The sequence below is a fragment of the Acomys russatus genome, chromosome 8, assembly GCF_903995435.1.
Source record: "Acomys russatus chromosome 8, mAcoRus1.1, whole genome shotgun sequence".
Lineage (NCBI taxonomy): Eukaryota > Metazoa > Chordata > Mammalia > Rodentia > Muridae > Acomys > Acomys russatus.
The window spans coordinates 13,947,042-13,968,069 of record NC_067144.1 but is presented as its reverse complement, the minus strand read 5'-3'; the positions used below and the strand labels follow the sequence as shown (position 1 = coordinate 13,968,069).

Sequence of the window (21,028 nt, the reverse complement as noted above, 5' to 3'; positions counted from 1 at the left end):
TATCATCAAAACCCCCTCACCTGCAGAGGATAGGGCTTTGTGGTATTTAAATATGAGGCCTAAATCAAGGCACTTCAATTTGATGTGCCAACAAAGGGTGGCACGGCTAGGGGCTTTAGTGACAAGCTCAGAAATGCTGCAAGGTAGCCATACAAACCGGAAGGCTACAGGTCCAGCAGGGATGTCTTTAAGTGGTAGTGTTTGTGCTCACTGGTCCCCTGTCTCCTCCTTGTTCCTTGTTCCTGCTCACCTGGTCTCTCAGAGCCCACACTTCCTGCAGCAGCACAGCACTTCGTCTTTGCTGTCACACACCAAGTTTTGCTTATAACCAACTCACTCATTCGTTTGCTCATTCAGAGTATCTACCAAACACCAACCAGGTATCAGACCTAGGCTATGACCAAAAGAGATGGGAATCCTGTCCTTACTAAGAGGATTCTAGTGGGAATCCCTCGCCCCTTTATAGAGGACAGGAAGCAGGTATTCTATCTCCCTTACTGAAACACTCTCATTCTTCAAACCTGTATCATGTTCTCTGTAATGTCTTCATGGCTTCACTCTCCGCTCTGGGACCCGCCATCTTTTTTCATTGTTTGTTTTCACTTCTGACAGCTACACTGGTTTTTAAATCTTCATTGTCCTAATGTACCATTCACTTTCCAGCTTATGTAGAATTTCCACTATGGTTACTCTAATTGTCACGACAACCCCGGAAAAACGGTTATTGTCATCTGCACTTCAGGCATGAGGCACCAGCATTTCCTTTCCTGCATAAACTCTGTGAAGGCCAGTTGATGTGAGCCACAGGCCTAACTCATGGGCTGGTATTTGGGTGGGTGGGGGAGTATATATTGACAATCGAAGACACGGAGTTCATCTGATTACCCGAAGAAATACGGAACTACTGAGAAGGTTAACTATGAAAGGTTTCTGGTCATAGCAGGATTACACAAGAGAGACTTAACCAAGTCAAACCCAGGAAGGGTTTTTTTTTTTTTCCCCCTGAGATCTGAAGCTGTGAGTCAAAAGCAGCTTGTGGCTAATGGGGATGGGTACATGGAGAGTGAATCAGGTAGAGACCCCCCATGTGGGCAAAGAACTTGACCCTGAGCTTCTGGATTCTCTGAGCCCTGGATTTTCTTTCGTCGCTCAGATGACGTCGTGTCCTTTATCGTGTCACTCCTTTTGTTGGATTACAAGCTTTATGAAGACGGTTACACTGGTTTTTAAATCTTCATTGTACTAATGTACCAGGCCTTCCTTTTTGGCCTTCCTTTTTATCCTCTATAGTACCTGTGGCATATGGCCACTACAGGTGCCCAGTATTTATTTTTATTAAATTAAATAAATGGAGTGAGATCCATCATAAATAATCATGGTTTCTGCTAGCATTTTGATCCAAGATACTAAAGTGAAACGCTGCACGAGAAGGCAGAACATTACGGCTCTGTTGAGCGCACAGTCTCCCTCCTGACATCCGGCCTGAAATAGAACTCGCCTCTGAGGAACAACTACATGTTGAGAAGCAGCTAGGGGGCCCTATTCTTTGGAGCACAGGGCCATCGACACAGTAATTGAATAGCATGGGAAGTGTCTCCAGCAGGGCTGGTTCCTGGTGAGGCTCTTCTTCCTGCCTCACAGGCTCACCTTCTGACATAGCCTGTTTTTTGTTTTTGTATACCTCTGGTTTCTCTCCCTTATCACATATGACATGATTCCTATGGGAGTAGTGTGTCATCTGTGACTCCTATTGACCTTAGTCACCTTCTCAAGGCGCCATCTTTAATTACATTGGAAGTTAGGGATTCAATGTGTGAATTTGCTCTCTCTCTCTCTCTCTCTCTCTCTCTCTCTCTCTCTCTCTCTCTCTGTGTGTGTGTGTGTGAGACAGAGATTTATTCCGTAAAATGAAGATACTAAACCCTTGTACATCGACTCTCTAGGAAAGGGAGACCCTAGCAGGTGCCTACTCCCTGTGTAGACTAAAGGAAATACTATGTGTATGAAATGCTAGGGAGGAGACTGAGGGCAGCAGGCACTTTGGGGACAGGGATTAACTATTACCACCTCAGCTCCAGACATTGCAGAGAATTAACCATCTTACCCACGACTCACTGTTGGCTTAGAAAGCAACAAGCAAGCAAAAATTCCTACATAAACTCCAAAGATCTTTTGGATCTCCTTTCCTATCTCCCCGCCCCCCACCCCACCCCTGTTCCTCTCCCCTCTTTCTTTTACATGGACCTTTGTCATATAAATTGGTTGCTTTATGCCTCCTCCTCCATTTTTGGTCAATATGTCCTAGGAGAACGGAGACACTGGCTAGTCTGTGATTTCTCCACTACACAGGACTTTCTCCATATTTTTGTCACGAAAGCCAATAGTCCAGATATCACCATCTCTTTCGGCTCAGTAACACTGGTAAGACAAGATGAGTGTATCTGGGCCATCCGTATAGGTGGGGGTCACTATTTCAGCACTGTAGGGAACTCACCTAGAGGAGAAAAGTCCTCACTTCCTAGTGTCTCTTTGGAGCTTTGGAATGGATTACTTTTGCCCCTAAGGCAAGCTCAGGAGTCTATTTTGTGTATGGGGACCCAACACAAGACATAGGACTGGCCTGAACTTGAAGACCATTATACTGTTTTTAAATTCCAAAAGTTGAAGTTGTTTTAAGAAAAGATCGGAGTATGAGGGCTTCATTGAGCTACCAAAGTTAAACTGGTATTTCCAGGTTCAAAAGGACAAGGTTACAGGAATTAAAAAAAAAAAAATACTGTTTCTCTATTTGTCCGCTCAGGTCAAACTTAAGTCCTCTGTGTACTTTCCACTTCTGAAAGTTGCTCTTCTGTGGTTTGTAAATCTGCTCTTTTAGATTCAGGGACGGATCTGGTGATTTCTTTTGTGGCAAGGATGTAAACCTGTTTGACGACACTGATCTGTCTAAAGTTCAGCCCTTCCAGATTAGTGGCTCTCACCCTTCCTGATGCTGTGACCCTTTGATGCAGTTCCTCATGCTGTGGTGATCCCCCAACCACTAAGTTATTTTTGTTGCAACTTCATAGCTGCAATTTTGCTACTGCTATGAATTGTAGTGTAAATATCTGGGTTTTCTGGTGGTCTTAGGCGACCCCCAAATTGAGAAACACCATTCCACACAATTAGTTTGGTCTAATCGCTCTGCAGAGAGCTGGGGCTACAGGCAGCTATGAGGCATTGTATGGGTGGTTGGAACCGAACCTGGGTTCTCTGCAAAACCAGTGAGTGCTTTTAGCTGCAAGCCTCACTCCCACTTTTTTCTTTTTCTTTTTTTTAAAAGGGGAAGCTTTGCTCTTTGACACTCTCCATTAAACTGGATACAGCATAGCAATTCTGTTAACTTGTGCATTTAGTAAAGGGCAGAGCACCAGAGGGTGAGAACGGATGCTAGAGGAGGGAAGCAGAGGGATCACGTCCTGGTTCTAAACCAACTGTGCCTTTACTCCTTTATCCAGGAAGGGGAGGGCAGAGAACCTTTCTCTCAGGGGTTTAAGCATTAAATGAAATAATGCAAATACAACATAATGTGCTTGAATGCAATAAATGCTAAGTGTTTTAATAACTGTTATTTAGAAACACAGTTCTTTTTTTTTTTTGGTTATGAGCCTAGCCTTTAACAGCCGAGCCATCTCCCTAGTACAGAAACACAGTTCTTTTTAATGGAATGTTTTTTATTAATTCTTTGAAAATTTCATATAATGTATTTTGATCATCTATCTCAGTCTTACCCTTAACTCTTCTCAGATTCACTCCCCACGACCCTACTTCCTCACTAATATTCCTTCTTTAGTTTTTATATGTATACATACATATACACACATAAATATGTAAATACAACCTACTGAGTCTATTCAGTGTTGCTGAACACATATATGTATACATATGTGTATACATATGTGTATACATATACGTACATATATATATGTATGTATTACATTGATCACTTGGTATTAGATAACTAATTAGGGGGCTCATCCCTAAAAGAGTAATTCTCCCTCCTCCAGAAGTCCTTGATTGCCTGTAGCTCTCCATCTAGAAGTGAGGGTCCGTGAGATTTCTCCCATCCATGTTGGGATGCCAACTGGTGTCGTCGTCACTGTTCAGCTCTTGTGTAGGCAGGTGTATTGTTAAGACTTCATAGGTGCAGTTCCCCTGCCCTACACGGAAGTCACACCTGGCAGTAGATGTCCTGGTCCTCTGGCTTTTACAATCTTTCCGCCCCTTCTTCCATGATGTTCCTTGAGCCTCGGGTGTGGGAGTTGTGCTGTAGATGTTGTATCTGTTGGGGTTGGGCACTTCACAGGCAGTTGCTCTCTGTGTTTTCAACCAAGTTGACATCTGTCTGCAGTGAAGAGAAGCTTTTTTGATGGGAGATGGGGGCTACCTTGGGTTGTTTGGGTTCGTGCTTTGTGTCTATAGTGTCTTTTTGTCTTATAGTGAAGCCTGATGAAGTCAAAGACCAAACTATGTGATATTAAACTATGTTAGGGTGGCTTCTGGAGAGCTAAATGTTTACCATAAAATACCTAGAACACGCCCATTAGCTCAAATGTTTAGTTATTCAGCCACCTTCAGTCGGTCTTAGGCTTTGACTATTACTATGTGTGAACTAGGTTTGATTTTGTTATCTCTCCTCTTACATGGAGTAATATTCAATTTCATTGGGTTTTTTTTTTTTTTTTTTTTTGTTGTTGTTCTTATTGTTTTGCCATTTTGGGTTTTGCTTGTAAATGGTATGGGTGTTTTGTGTGTCTGTATACCTGTAAAGCAAATGTAGGCATAGTGCTTGTGGAAGCCAGAAGTTGTTGCCCTCGCCAGAACTGGAGTCACAGAAGGCTGTGAGGTGTCATGTGGGTGCTGGGAGCTGAACTCAATGTGCTCTTAACCACTGAGCCATTGCTCTGCCCCCACTCCCCACCAGCCCTCTCTAAAAACAATTCATTGACTTTCAAATCTGTAGTAAGACTGTTCTCCTTTCTTCTCCCTCCTTCCTTATTCCTTTTCCCTCTCCTTCCCAGTCTCCCTGCCTTCTCTTTGTCTGTCTCTTTCTCCTTCTAAGACTCTGGGTTAGGCCGTCTTGGGCCACAGACGTCCATTTGACAGAAGCTGTGCCCACAATCCAGGATAAGGTAAATGGCAGAGGATGGCAAAGGTCTCGAGTACTCTGATGTTTTAGAGGAAATCTCACACAGAGAAATCAGGATGGTTACCAGGATGTGACCCTTCGACCTCCACTTTGAAGGATGGTAAGCATCTAGCTGTGTGACTGCTGAGGAGAGGAAATAGCAAGAATGGGAACTCAGAGGGCTTTCACTTCAGTATAATGAATGGACCAGACCCAGCTTGCTACCTCTTTCATAAACTCAGTTAAGTCAGGCATCTCCGAGGCAAGTGCGTTTGCGGTGCTGAGGATGGATTTCAGCTCTCACCTACTTTCCCATTCATTAACTCTCTGAACCTCACTTTCCTCCTCATCGTTCTCAGTCCCATGAGGCTTATCAGGCATTCAAATGGGTGTGTTTTGATCCTGCAGAGAGCAGTTGCTGTTAGAATCATACCAGTCTCCCAGGGAGCAATGTGGTGTCTGCTCACCACGTTCTGTTCTGTGAGGGATACACCAGTCAACCTCAAAGGGGAGTCACTGCAGCTGGGGCCCGTGCTGTCGGGGGGCTCCACTTCAATTCCTCATCCCTCAAATATCTCAGTCTGGGCAGTTGCCTCCGCGCACACTTGACACATGCGCACACCTGACGCACGCAGTTAAGTGTTCATTCACATCTGCACCGCGCTCTCTTCAAGCAGGTCTCCATGTGACGCCAAGGGCCAGCTTACAGTCAGTAAACCTTGTTTCTTACTTCAGGGTGATCTAGAAGAAAGAAGAGGATGGGGAGCCTTCCAGCATCACTCTGACAGTAGTTTAGAAAGTTGTTCTGTTTTGTTTTCTCCAACAGTCAGTCAATAGGACTGTTCAGGGAAAGGTGGATTTTGAGTTAAGCCTGGAAACGTGGGGGTGAGTCCATTCTGTAGATTTCCTCGTGTTTAGAGGGACATATAGTCCTTCCCCGTGACAATGCCCGCTAGACTGTAAAGTCATGGAGAAAGCTCGCCCTTGTCTGAGAGTGTGCCTCTGCTCTCTTTGTTTTGGTCTTTGTTTTAGTGGCTCGTGTTTCTGTCTAGATGCCTTAGGAAATGGCTCACAAATCTTTGTTTCTCAAGATCCAAAGACATTATATGCACCCTTCAGTGATATATATGTATAATTAAAATATATCATATATGGTATATATATCTGTCTAGAATGTTCCTTAGCTTCCTAACTCACAACATACGAAATGATGTTTTTCAGGATGAATTTTAGTCTGATGGCCTTCTCTTAACTTCCTGGGGGTTTTGCTGTCTATTCCTTAGGATGAATTCAAAACGTATTCTTGGAAAAAGGTAATGTGGATCTCCCTGTCAGCACTGAGCAGCACGTCTGGTCTGACCCCTGACCACCCTCTCATTACAGATGAGGAATATATCATAAACCGAGCCATACGAAAGCCAGATCTAATGGTAAGTGACCTTACAGTCTCTGGGATGCCAGAGAATTAAAAAAATCATTTATTTCATGTGTATGAGTGTTTGCTTGCATGTATGGACATGTGCCCTATGTGTGCCGGTGGGGTCTAAAAGTGAGAATTATTAAATCTCTTGCAATTGGAGTTATAGATAGTTGTGAGCTCTCATGTTGGTCCCAGAAACATAACCCATGTCTTCTGTAGGACATACTCGGTTCATGTAACTGTTAAGGCATCATTCCTATTTTATAATGTAAGGCCAGTCTTACAGTAAAGGCAAACCCTGCGGAATATCCTAAGGGATTTGCTTATTTCTGCGAAGAACCTCAGTTTGAACTCTGCTATCCAAATGTGTTTGGGCTACACCCAACGTCTTGGGTTCTGACTAGTTAACGTTCATATTGAAGATATATTCTTGTGAGCCAGAATGCTTTCTTTTTTATGGCTATACACGTGCAGATAGCTGTTTAAATTAGCTTTTGAAAATAAGATCGGGCTTTAAAATGAAGATAGCTGCTGAGCAGTTCTCTATTGTCAATTGTCATCACCCAGCTGCCTTGAACTGCCAACATAATCATACAGAAGATGCCAGTCTCCCTCAGGGAGCAATGCCTCATCTGTGAGGTGGCCCTTCAGCTGAGAATGGGGCTGCCCAGGTCAGCCTTGGGTATAGCTTCAGGGTTTTCCTTCTAGGAAAATTTTAGCACCTTTAGTAGTCAGCAAGGTAAATGAGGAAATTTCCAAATAAAACCTAAGGACAGAGGTCCTAAAATGGAAAGTTTTGACATCCTGTCTCAATGTTGCGTATCATTTTAGCATATAGGGAGCTTGCTGGCTACTGTCTTCTTGAATCTTAACTCCCTCATTAGTACAGCGAAAGTCATCTTCCCTTTTCTGCCTTTGTGTCAGGGCTGTTAGGAATCTCATACATAGAGTTGAATAGTAAGGTAAACTAGATTGTGAACTAGAGCAATCGGTGTTCATAATCAAGTTGGAATCTCTATTAGAGTCAAGAGTGTCAGGGGCAGCCATGGTGATATTGATGGCCATCAGAAAAGAATCCCAAGGTGATGTCATGTACAGTGTTCTTCAAAAACCCGAGGCAGGTTTTCAAACATTGATGAAGAGGAGACCCTAGAGACTGTGTTGTAGGATTGCATGCAAAAAGGAAGATGTTCTTATATGTTCCGAAGAAGTAAAGAGCAAAAAGACGAGGGGCTAACTATTCTGACTCCTGAGCAGAAACATGAAAGCCACCCACAGCAGATGCTCCAAGTCCTAGCTTCCCCTGGGGTGAAGTTCTAGAAAATGGCAAGTAGATAAACTCACCTGCAAATGCTATGTTCACTGTCCTTTGCCACCTTCTAGAAATCTTGACAACGAGGAAGGAGACATGGTTCAAGCAGAGGTGTTTCCTGGTGGGGGCAGTCTTAAAGACACTTCAAAGGCCCATCGTGGACTTGTGCCTCTCAACATAGTAATAGCCCCAGAAATTGTCAAAAGATAGTGGACCATTCCATTTTATGGTGTGAGGTCAAACTTAGCAGTAACCTTGTCATTCCTTCTTGATGCAGGCTTGGCTTGAGGATATTTGGGTCTATTGTGTTTTATGTTTCTCAGTCTGTGGTCGTATGTAAACTCAGTATGGAAGCCTCTCGCTCTACCCACAGCTTGTCCCATAAAACGTCTCCAACACAGATTGTCAAATATGTGGAATGAATAGGGTAGTCAACCCTCACTTTGTGCATTCTAAATCCTAAAGTCAGGGAGCGTCCAGAAGTTTTATTCTGAGGCTGGCTCGAATCATATGCGCTGTGAGAGAGAACTCTGGAGCCTGAACTGCTGAAGGCAAGATTTTAGCCCTTGAGTGACATCATGAAAACGAGGGTCAGGAGCAAAGCAAAGGTGATACTGATACCTACTTCAGGAAGATGAGGAAGGGTGGAGATACTGTGTGACCAGTGCAAAGCGTTGGGGACTGCAGCTGTGCCTGCTGGCTCAGTTTGCAGAGCACAGGGGATGCTCAAAAGGAATTTAAGTTGTAAAGGAAGGAGCTGGAGGTCCCAACCTGGGCTGTGTTGGCTAACAAGTCCCAGGGTTGGTTACTCTCAAATGTTCTTTCCTCATTGTGTGCCAGCTTAGGAAGGGAGGATTTTTCCCCAGTGGCAATTCACTCCAATTTCATACTGAAAATCAATTGGAATAGACATGTTTTCAAATAATTTCTTTTGTAACAAACCTTATTGGGATTTTTTTTTTTTACAAATTATAACATTTAGCACTTTTGCTTGACTTCCATACACACACACACACACACACACACACACACACACACACACACACACAGAGGGAGGGGCGGGAGGGAGAGAACGCACACTACATGCACACTAACTAGGCTTTGGAACTTAGAGATTTAAACTGTATTTTGTAATTGACATGTGCTTTTACAAAGAAATCATTTATTTAACAAAAGTGTGTTGAATACTTTATGTACCAGTTAGAGGCTATTCCCTGTCTTAAAATTTACCTGATGGTTGATTATAAAATTCATAAATGCATAATGTACATAAAGGAGCTGAATGGACCTAAGATGAAAACTGGTCATTTGCTTTAATTTATTTCTGGGGAAACTGAGGCACAGGGAAAGTTAGTTGAAGTTCTCAAGGTCACAAACAGAAGAGCAGCCAAATCAGGAAGCCTTGGACAGTGTTCCTCAATTTTGACTGCACCTTGGAATTACCTGGAGAAGCTTAGAAATATTTATGTCCAAAGGGCACTGGACAAATAAAATTTGTTCAGTCTTGGCCACAGGATGGAAGGAGCAATATTCTTTAGAACTCTCTAGATGATTCTAATAAGTACCCCGAGGTTATCTCTGTTGCTCCACAGCAGACTGAGAGCCCCACTGCTTGTCTTTGCGCTTGCTGAGGTCGCCAGTTCTTGGAAATTGTATCACATAAAAAACGCTTAAGGGAATCAAGAGTAAGAAAGAACAGGTGTCGTAAGCAAGGATCTCTTTCCCTGTCCTCGGCCCTCAGAGCCCTGCTTGCTGGAGTTCACTTTGCAGCGACAACCTCTTCTCTCTCCTGCTGCTGCCTGTTCTTCCTCATTGTCTTTTCTTCAGGCTGCTCTGCAGCCCTCTCTTTGTGAGACAAGGACACCCACGCTTCGTTCTAGCATCTGGGCTGCTCATAATGTAGCCCTCTTTATCTCCCCAGCCTCCCCCCACCATTCTGCAGTCCAACAAGCCCATTCTCTTGTCTCTTCTCTTTTGATTTCCTCACTTCAGTCTTCAGCTGAGCAAAATCCTTCCCACCCTTACACATCATGGTTCTGATATTATCACTCCCGAGGTGCCTCCAGCCACCCGCCTCTCTATATGTCTGCAGTATTTTAAGGCAATGTTTTTACATCACTATATTTTTATTTCTTTGACATACATATTGGGCTATGAAGCATAATTTTATTTTGTAATATGCTTTTTCCTCATTAGTTTGTAATGCAGTGAACTGTGGAGACTGGGTTTTATTTATTCATGTATTTATCAGTATGGTGAAATATGCTGACTGAATGGTGACTCATAATAAAATACTGTTCGTATCGTAGAGGCGAACAGGGTGGAAAGTTAGGAAAATATAAAAATTTAAGAAGCAAGTCTGGCTTCATTTTTGCCTCTTCCATAAATGTCACCTTGGCTTGAGTTGCTGTGTGTGCTCTGATCTTCAAACCTGAGACTCTTGTAATACATTTTTTTCTTTTTGTAGGTGAGATACATAAAAGTACAGAAGATAAGATATGTTTGGAATAATTTGGAAGGACAGTTTCAAAAAATTGGGTAAGTTGCTTGGGCAAGTGTCCACAAAGAAGAAAAGCATCGTATTGAAAACATTGCTGCTACTGGATTATTCTGACTGTTTTAGCTCCCTGGAAGACTGGCTCAGTTCTGCCAAGATCCATCAGAAATTTGGATTAGGTCTGACACCTGAAGAACAAGAGATCAGGTACTACATGCATTGTGTCTCTAGCTCAAAAGGGGTGTGATGGCTAGCCAGATAGCCTAGTATGCAGTATTAATTTGCCAACACCAGAGAGGACTGCAATGATTTACTTACTGTGTCCCTTGAATGACTCACTTATCTGCAGAGCAACTTGATGGGGTCAGCGGTGATCAGGTGTGATCCAAACCCAACAGAAGAGGTGTGCAGTGTGAGGCTCAGAGAGATTTTATAGCTATAACACGGTCACAAACATGGACACACACACACACACAATCTTAAAGGGGAAAGAGTAGAGGAGTAGAGACACATTTCTGGAGCTTGGAAAATGTGCAGTGCATTGCAGCACCATTATTACCTGCGTGCTTGTAAGAACTGCAGAATCTCAGTGCATTGCAGCATCAGTATACCTGAGTTCTTGTAAGAACTGCAGCATCCCAGTATGCCCTTGCCTTCTAAAGCAAGTCCTGTCTTTCACGAAATTTTTCCAAATTATCTGCATTTACATAAAAATGGACGGCCATAGCCTATGCATTTGCAAAGCTGTTTTAATCTGGGAGACTAAATGGAAGGCACAAAGAATGGTTAGAATTCACAAGAAAAAATTCACAAAGTGTCGTGTCTCTGCATAATCAAAGCAACACAACTCTGGGATTTTTCAGTGAATGGGATGTACAATTCTGCACGCTGAGATTTCTCTGAGAATCAAGGACTTTTCTGCTCACATTAAGACACATGTTTAGCCTCAAAAAACTTCTGAGTATGAACAGAAACAATAGGTGCTGTATTTCCCTGTCACTAAAACTGTTCTACTTTCAAGATCTGCCCGTTCCATTTCCTTGGAACCATAGTGGGGAGACAGAGAGTTGGGACCATGCGAGTTCTGAAAGTATTTGAGGGAGCATTGGAGTAGATAATATTAGATACCGAAAGTACCACTGAGGGAAATATTTAGACTCAAGGAGCATAGTTGGACAGAGCAACATGATCCTGTTTACTGGTTTTGCTCCTGGGACCCCTCCCACTCTTCAGTTACTTTGAGAGGTATGGGTGTGCTGTGTACCAAGAGACACTTCGATTGTTCCCAGAAATGAGAGGAGGAATGTGGAATAGCCCTTTTCTCCGAACGTGCAGGAGATACGTTTTCTTTCACCGCTGTGACCAAGTAATCAATCCTCGGTCTCTCCCTGTAGGAGGTTAATATGCGGGCCTAATGCTATTGATGTTGAAGCCATACCTATTTGGAAACTGCTCATCAAGGAGGTAATTTCCCCAGTACTTTGCCTGGACACTGGGTAGAAAATGATGACCCTTTGGTCTGGCCAGTTGGGGATGCTTCATGCTAATAAGTGACTGTAATTTATAAGCTGCTTTAAGAGAATGCAAGCCATGCTGCCTGGACATGCCACGTGCTCTTCTGTTTCACTCTGTCTGTGCACGCTGCACACTACAATGCACGCTGTGACACTCAGGTGTCCACTTCTTATCTGATGACTCGGGTGAATGCTGGGGTCTCCCCGCTTTATAAACACACTATACTGTTTAGCCCATTTCAATTCTGTGAAACTAAAATCACATTTATTTTAGGAAAGGGAATCATTTTCTTAGACAACATGTCCAGTTACCTCAACATTCAAAACCATGGGGAGCAAACCATATTTGGCCAGCCCTTCTACGGTCTACTGGTCTCAGTGTATGTGTCAGAGCAAAGGAAGGGCTTGGCCATCATGTATGAAGATAAAAATGTCCTCTGGTGCTTTTATTGTTGGCTTTATTATTTTGAAAACCATACAGCAGTCCTCTGTGTATTTCTGATAGTCCATCTCCATTTATCTTTGGCTTTAAAAGGCTTTGCTAAATTCAAGATACCTCTCAATATTTCTGGACACGTTTGAGGATGACAGAAGGCAAAGCACATTAGTTGAGAAAGGGTCTCGGAGCTTCCTGCCTAGCCAGAAGCCAGAATTCCTGTTCCTCTTAGCAACTACAGTTAATTTGAGGAAAGGCACAACATTTTTTTTTTTTAAGGGCACAACATATTCTTATATAGCAGGACGACAACTATAACTGTTGGTGTTGATGTCTAACGTCTGTCCCCTCCCAGTGAACTAGATGTGCAGTTACAGCTTGCCATGTCAGCTTAGCTCGCCGCTTATGGAAGAATGCAGTCTTGCATTCATCCGTTGATGGAAAGTTCTTCAGTGGCATGGTATGCGGGCAGCTGTTTTGGCATAGTGGGGACAGCAGACAAAGTAGTTTGATTCTATAAACCTGAGTATGTCACCTCTCTGAAGTCCGGGAAGGGTCAATGGGAGATGACAATATCTGCTCTTCACCTATTGCTCCAATGCTTAACGCAGCAGTGATTAAAGTAAGTGCTCAGGGGGCAGAACACTTTAAGGGGTTAGATTTTGGCCCCTTGACAGTCACAGCTGCATGACCTTGAGCAAATCTCTCAAGATCTGAGGCCCGCTGTCCTTATCTTCATCATAGAGATAAAGTAATGACTTCCGGTTAATGAGGTAATTATGGGAAAGAAATGAAAAAATTTAGGTGGTATAGCTCAGCATGTTGTCCGGGACATGGAAACTGCTGATTAAATACAACACCGAGAAGAACAGCATACTGTGTGAGGTGACTTACGGCACAGTGCTGCCGCTGAAAACAACAAACAGCCGTGTGTGAAGCCCAAATGCCATTGTTGTCTTCTTGTGTTTACGTCTGCTAACAGGTTCTAAATCCATTTTACGTCTTTCAACTCTTCAGCGTCTGTCTGTGGTTCAGTGAGGATTACAAGGAGTACGCTCTCGCCATCATTCTCATGTCTGTCATCTCCATAGCTCTCACCGTGTATGATCTCAGACAGGTGAGCTTCCCTCTGTCCTGCGCTGACTTCACTAGCTGTTCTTACAAGCATCTTGAAATAGAACTGTACCGTCCATGTCAAACAGAAGCACACACACACACACACACACACACACACACGCACACGCACACACACACACACACACACGCATATATATATATATATATATTGTCAAACAGAGCACAATTGCTGCTGCTCAGCAGGCAACAGTTTCCTCTTCCCGCACTACTTCAGAAAATGGAGGAACCTGTGTTTACAATAATGCATTCCGTGACCTTTGTGTTTGTTTGGTGTCTATGTGTGAGAGCTCTAGCTCAGCTCTTGGGTTTTTTTACACTTACAGCAGAAGGTCTAGGTGCTGCTGGAAGGAAACCACACAGAACCGATGACTTGGTCACATAGGAACCCATATGTGTCACTCTCTTCTGTGCCCCTCAGGCAGAGCCGTTCTCCCATGCTGTGAGAATGCATTTCGAGCCATCTCTCCTCAGAGATGCCGGTCTTTTCAGCTTCACTTTCTCAGCAGATAATCTCACAAGTTATTCCACAAAGTCGACGGAAGCCTCATATGAAATCTGCACAACTCCCTACTCTCTACTGCCAAAGGCGCCCCTCTCCTCAGCCCTGTTTCCCCTTCCTACTCGTCAGTGGAGGAAATGCCTCAGACACCACCTGTGCCTGTGCCCCAGGCACCTGCAATCCACAAGTGACTCTTCTATCTGTCCCTTTGGAAGAGCTTATAATCAATGTTTTACACTCTTGAGCTTTGCCAAACTTGAACATAAAGCTCAAACGAAGGAGCATTTTCTCATTACTCTGCACCCACTGACAGTTGGTGCTGCAGCTTCCTTCTTTCTTTTACTACAAATCTTGATTCTTTAACCCGTTCTCATGCTCTGAGAGTGAACTTTTCTTTCACTCTTTACATGCTGACATGATCTTTTTGTTCATATTTCCATCTGAACAACTTTTGTTAAGGGCACCAGTACAATCCTAAAGCCTGTAGGTAATTTGAAAAGAAATTAAAATAAAAACATTTAAAATTAGCTAGTTATTTTCTCATGTACAAGGAACAATATATGGGTATGTTAAAAATAAATTTAAAGCAGAATAACATTGTGAAAGAAAATGGGATTCTTTCCAACCAAAAGAATTGCTAGTGCCTAGGCTGGACTTTTAGGACTTACTGGGGCCAGCTGTTCTTTACACTTTAGTAATATTAAACATACACACACACACACACACACTCACACACTCACACACACACACACACTCACACACTCACACACACACACATATACACACACATGTACACATACACACACACTCATTTGTTTTTCATAATGAAAGTGTGCCCTGTGCACTATTTTGTAATTGCATTTTAACTGAATATATCTTTAGTACTGTCCCATATTAGCACAGATATAATCTTTAGATCTGAAGTAGTTTTATAACTCTGTGCTGACTCTTTTGACTACTGATAAAGTCTTTAGATGGCTTCTAGTTTTTTGCTACTAAAGCAAAACTGCAGTGAGAACCTTTACATATATGTTTTATATCCTTTACATTTATAGTTACTTATATTGCATAGAAACATGTATGTGGCTTATTGTTTGAAATTATATTTATTTGTATTGCTACCTGAGTGAAATATATTTCTTTCAGTAAATTTACTGGCGATTAACGGTAATGTTCTTGTTGTCTTCCATTTTATCTCCTTTCTCACCAGAACCTTAGGTATAGAAAGAGCTGCTCAGTAAATGTTGGTTGAGTGAGCGTACAAATGAATGAAAGGATGAGTTAGTAGTGTAATCCTTTTTGACATTATCCTATTGTAATAAATATTCTTGGGACACAGTTATCAGATTTAGAAATAATGCATAGAGTGTATTAAATCCATGACAATTCTGACACACACATCTATATCTACATCTATCTATCTATCTATCTATCTATCTATCTATCTATCTATCTATCTGTCATCTATCTATCGTCTGTCTATCTATCTATCTATCTATCATCTATCTATCATCTATCTATCTATCTATCTATCTATCATCTATCTATTGTCTGTCTATCTATCTATCTATCTATCTATCTATCTATCATCTATCTATCTATCTATCTACCATCTATGTGGTCATTTTCTTTTCCCCATTACTCTCTCCCGTCCTTCCTCCTAACCCCCCTGAAGCCCCTCATCCCAACAAGGTTGTGTGAGTGACCCACTGAGTTTAATTAGGGTTACCTGCATAAGTATCAATTAGGAATTGTTTTCTGGAGTATGGTCAACTTACCAGTGACTACACCACTGAAGAAAATCACACTCTCTCTTCCAGCAACCAGTAGCTTCCCACAGGCCACCCCCCCTCCCCATGCCCTGGAGAGGTAGAGCCTGTGAGTCTGTCCCTTTAGGGAGTGTCTCAAATAAGGACAGTAGGATAAAAAATGAAAATCTGAAATGATTGGAAAGCTTAACCACCCTGCACCAGAACCAGTTAGAAGGTCATTCACATAATGTGGAATAAAACATATTTATTTATTTTTGTCTCTTTGCTTTGACTCACTCTCAGTGTAGTTCATTTATAAAACCAAATCACCAGTGGAAAGCCTGTTCTTGGAAATTCCTTTGTGCTACAGAATACATACTGCTGAGAGGAGATGCTTCTCACCTGAGTGATAGGTTACTCAGCCCTCGCTCCTACCAAGGATCTTCACCTGGCCCTCCATGGTTCTTTTTTTTAGACTTTCAGTTTTAAGTCTTTATTTTATACCAAGCAAAGGGTGACTAGACATAATTGGTAATACATAAATAGTACTTGTTTTTTTAATTTTTATTTTAAAAAATATTTTATTAATTTATTCATATTACAACTCAATTGTTATCCCATCCCTTGTATCCTCCCATTCCTCCCTCCCTCCCATTTCCCTCTTACTCCCTTCCCCTATGTCTGTGACTGAGGGGGACCTCCTCCTCCTGTATATGCTCATAGCCCTCCATGTTTACAGTGGATTAACACCATGCTGAGTAATACCTGGGGGTTTATACTTAAAAGATAAATGTCTGTTTTCCTTCTCTTTGTAGCAATCTGTAAAACTGCACCATCTTGTTGAATCACATAATAGCATTACAGTCTCTGTGTATGGGAGAAAAGGTAAGTTCCACTATTTTATACCTATGTGTTATATCCAAAGGCAATCAGAAAGTGACATAACTTTGGCTTTTCTGATTGTTCCTACTAACTCACCTGCACGTGTATTTTTCTTATATGTTTGCTTATAAGAAAGAGGAATCTGAGCTCTCTTTACTACGCAAAGAAAGCCTACGTTCTAGGGGTTGATTTAGGATGGCAAACCAAACATACCAGTAATGTGTAGAATTCAGTCAATTTTGACAAATGTGTATACTCATAAAACAATCAAGATCATCAAGTTAACAGCAAGACTCACTCCTTGCAGCTTCCTTGAGTCCACTTATCGTCCTTCCTCCCTATTCACCTCCCTCACACACAAGCAGTCATTTATCCGCGTTCTGTCACTATAGGTTAACATCTCTATTTAGAGTTGCTCATAAATGTCATTATGTAAGATGTGTACTTCTGTCTTTTATAATATATTTTGAGTTAGTTTGGCAAGAGGAGACCAAAGCCCACAATGTAAGATTCACTTGTTTTATTAAAAGTGTTAACAGTACATTCTTTTTTTTTTTTTTTTTTTTTTTTATTCCCTAAACTATCTCATGACATGGGCGTATATTTGTCCCATTCACCTGTGGTCAATATGTGAATGATCTCACTTTGGTCGTTGGTGTTATTATGAACCATTGTGCTGTGGACAGTTGGGTATGAGTCCTCTCACAGACATCCTCCATTGTCCCTGTGAGCACATACCCAGTTACAGAGGTAGATGCGCAACGTTTGAAGAAGTGAATAAATTATTTTCCAAAGTGATTGTAGCATTTCCGTTTCTACCCGCTGCACATGACAGTCTCCGCTCCATATTCTTGCCCGCACTCAGTGTGGCCAATCTATTTAATTCTAGCTACTTTCATTTGTAGAAGTATCTTATTGCTTTAATTTGCATTTCTCCAATGGCTAATGGCCCCGAACTTCTTTTCAAGGGTTTGTGTGTGACTCACATGCCTCTTTTGAAGTATCCATTTGTATCTCTCGCAGAGCAGATTGTCTCATTATTAACTTTTCAGTCTGCTATCAGACATCTCCTCTCAGTCTATGATGTATCTTCTTACTTATTCAAAGCATCTTTCAAAGGGTAAACGCTTTCACATTTCTTAAAGTGCAGTGAATGAGCCTTTCCCTTTACAGATCCTACGTCCAGTCTAATTCCTAAGGCTTCCTTGCAAATTCCATGATCACCAGGCTTATCCATACATCTTGGAGTTCTGGTTCCCCATTGTGTTTCCACTATTCTGCTTTGTGCTTCTTTTGAACTGATGTTTGCTTTTCTCAAACAGGCATTTACGTACTCTGATGCCATTTGTTGAAAGAAGATCGACTTTGCACTAGTGTGTTGTGTGGTTGCCTTTGCACCTCTGCTAAGAGCCTGACGTCTAGGAAGATGGACCAATGCCTGGACTCCATGTCCTCCTGTACTGTTCTAGTCTCTTGTTATCCCAGGACCTGCTACATGATCTTATTTAGTATGATCTGAATAAGTAATGTGAGGGCTTCAGTTTTATTCTCTCTCAACCCTACTTTGATGTATAAAACACCCCCTCCTCCTACCCTGGTTGGGTTTATATGGGTTGTTAATTTGGAATGATCTTGAGTCACCATGGCGACAAGCTTCTGGACACACCTATGAATAATCATGTGGATCAGGATAGCTTCCCAGCATGCCTGTGAGGGATTATCATTATTATGCCAACTGAGCTGAGATGATGCACTTTCCCAGTGGGTGACACTGTTCTGAGATCCTGGACTGAGTGGAAGGGAGAAAGTAAACTGGACACTAGCATCCTCCTCTTTTCTCCTTCCTGACTGGATGCAATGAGGCCAGATGCCTCAACCTCTTGCTGCCAGACTTCTCTCAGGGTTGGAATGGATTCTCTCAGCCTGTAAGCTAAAGTAAATCCCCTTTTAAGTTGCTTATTGTTGGTTAATTTGTCACAGCAATGAGAAAAGTAATTAATACAGAAAATTGGTCCTGGAAAGTGGTGGTGTTGCTCTGGTAAACATGACCATGTGTGTCTTTGAAGGTCGCAGGCCTTTATAATTATTTTGTGCCCAGAATGTGGAAGAGTCTGGTGCTCTCAGGTAGGAAAGTCCTAGCATGGTGAAAACACAGCTTAATGGGCCTTTCTAATGGAAACCCAAAAGAAGAGAAAAGCACAGAGAAACACAGTGGTTGCCTGGTTCATTAGGTTTAAGAGAGGGATAAGGACTCCACCGGCAACTGGGATAGGAGCCATTCATGTGATATTTTGGCCAAGAATCTTGCTTCATTCTGCCCATGCCTGGAGAACTTAAGTTAAGTTGAACTTAAAAGTAGTGGATTAATTGATTAGGTGGAGAATATTTCTTGACAGAAAAACACTCATTGGCTGTAGCCCTTAGCCAGGTACACAGTGAAAAGGAGCAGAAGTTTGGGCAGAAGGATGTAAAAATGTGCAGTTGTTTGGAGAGGAAAAGAGACTGACTTTAGAGTCAACGTACATACTGAAAAGGAGGTTGGAATTATTAAATAGAAGCATCTTGTTCTACACTGGGACAACAAGAAATGTACTGTGGAGAGCAAGACCCATTCATCAAAGGTTGAGACTTGAAATGCAAACTCATCTGAAAGGAGAGAACTGAAATTGAGAATGCAGCTAATAGGAATTTTTGCTCCAGTAAACGAACTGCCTAAAGAAAGGTTTCTCTAGGGTTATCATACAGAAGCTGATATGGCTGAAGTCCAAAGAGACCAGGCTATACCTCAAGCTGGCAGAAGACCTTGACAGCACTGTCCATATGTAATTGATTTTGGAGGCAGCATTGTCCATATTGAATTGATTTTGGATGCAATGTGGGGTAGGTCATGGAATCCATGGTTGTGGTCCATGGCTCCTGAGAGCTGCTGTAGCTAGGAAATGTGTGACAAGGTCAGAGTCCTTGCAAGGAGTCCCCAAGAGGCTATTGATCAAATCCGTAGAGTTTAAGTTTCAGGAGATATACCAGGATGCTAGGGCAATGGTATGCCTGACTAGGAAAGTTGTAGGCATGGAGTAGAACTGGCCTAAGAAAGAGGCGTTGTGTGCTGTAAGTGACAGAAGTGGAGGAGTGCAGTTACCCAAACCCTTTCCAGACCATATGATTACATTATGAGCCCCAAAGGCTGAATATGGAGGTGTAGAATTTAATATTTGCTCTCCCACATTTAGATCATGCTTTGCCTTGACAACTCCTTGTTATGAAATCAGAATGTTTAGTGTGCCATTGTATGATAAAAATATCTAACTTGATTGATAGAGAGAGAGAGAGAGAGAGAGAGAGAGAGAGAGAGAGAGAGAGAGAGAGAGCATCAAGTGTTCACGGTTAAGAATTTGTCTTGAGTGTTAGATAAGACTTGAACTTTGGGCTTTTGAATAGTGTTGCGACCATGCAAGACTTTGGAGACTTGTAGAGACAGACTAAATGCATATCATGTGACAAGCTGAAAAGGAAGCGTCTAAGGAATAAGAGTGGTGTATTTTTAAAATACAATTTAAAATGATATATTTGAGTGACATGTTGATAAGGGATGGGCTGTGATGGTTAATATTGGCTGTCAACCTGACATGACCTAAAGTCATCCAGGAGTCAAGTCCCTGGGAATATTTGTGAGTGATGATCTCAGTTTAGTTGTTGAGCATGTCTATGAAAGATTATCTTCATCAAGTTAATTGAGGTGGGATGTCTTACTTTAACTATGGGTGGCAACATTTTATGGGCTGGGGTCTTGAGCTGAATAAAAAGGAGGGAGTCTGTGGTACATTTACACTATGGAATACTACTGAGCTATTAAAAACAAGGAATTCCCAAAATTTGTGGACAAATGGATTGAACTAGAAATGATCATAATGATTGAGTTAACCCAGAAGCAGAAAGACTCAAATGGTATATACTCACTTATATCTGGACACTAGCCAAGGGGACATGTCCCATGAAAGTCTTCACTTACCAGGAAAGTGGGACAGAGGGGAGGACATCCTATTGGGACTCTAGGTGAGAGAAGCATGGGGGAATGGGGAAATAGAAGGATCCAGAGGGTCCTAGAAACCTACAAGAAGAACATTATGACAGGTGAATCTGGGCCCGGGGGTCCTGCTCAAACTATGGCACCAGCCAAGGACAATACGTGCAATAAACTTTGAACCCCTACTCAGATCTAGCCAATGGACAGGACATTCTTCACAGTTGAGTGGAGAGTGGAGTCTGACTTTCACACAAACTCTGATGCCCCATATTTGACCACATCCCCTGGATGGGGAGGCCTGGTGGCACTCAAAGGAAGGATAGCAGGCTACCAAGAAGAGACTTGATACCCTATGAGCATACACAGGGGGAGGTGGTCCTCCTCAGTCACAG

General features: G+C 42.3%; 1 protein-coding gene across 1 annotated transcript in view; it reads left to right on the top strand.

The window, feature by feature from the left end:
- The window catches only part of Atp13a4 (ATPase 13A4), a 145,582-nt gene that overhangs the window by 72,216 nt on the left and 52,338 nt on the right, over positions 1 to 21,028 (top strand). The window contains 6 exon segments of the mRNA XM_051150538.1: positions 6,448 to 6,594; positions 10,364 to 10,434; positions 10,520 to 10,600; positions 11,788 to 11,857; positions 13,326 to 13,460; positions 16,546 to 16,615. Coding sequence (XP_051006495.1) covers positions 6,448 to 6,594; positions 10,364 to 10,434; positions 10,520 to 10,600; positions 11,788 to 11,857; positions 13,326 to 13,460; positions 16,546 to 16,615 — 574 coding nt within the window.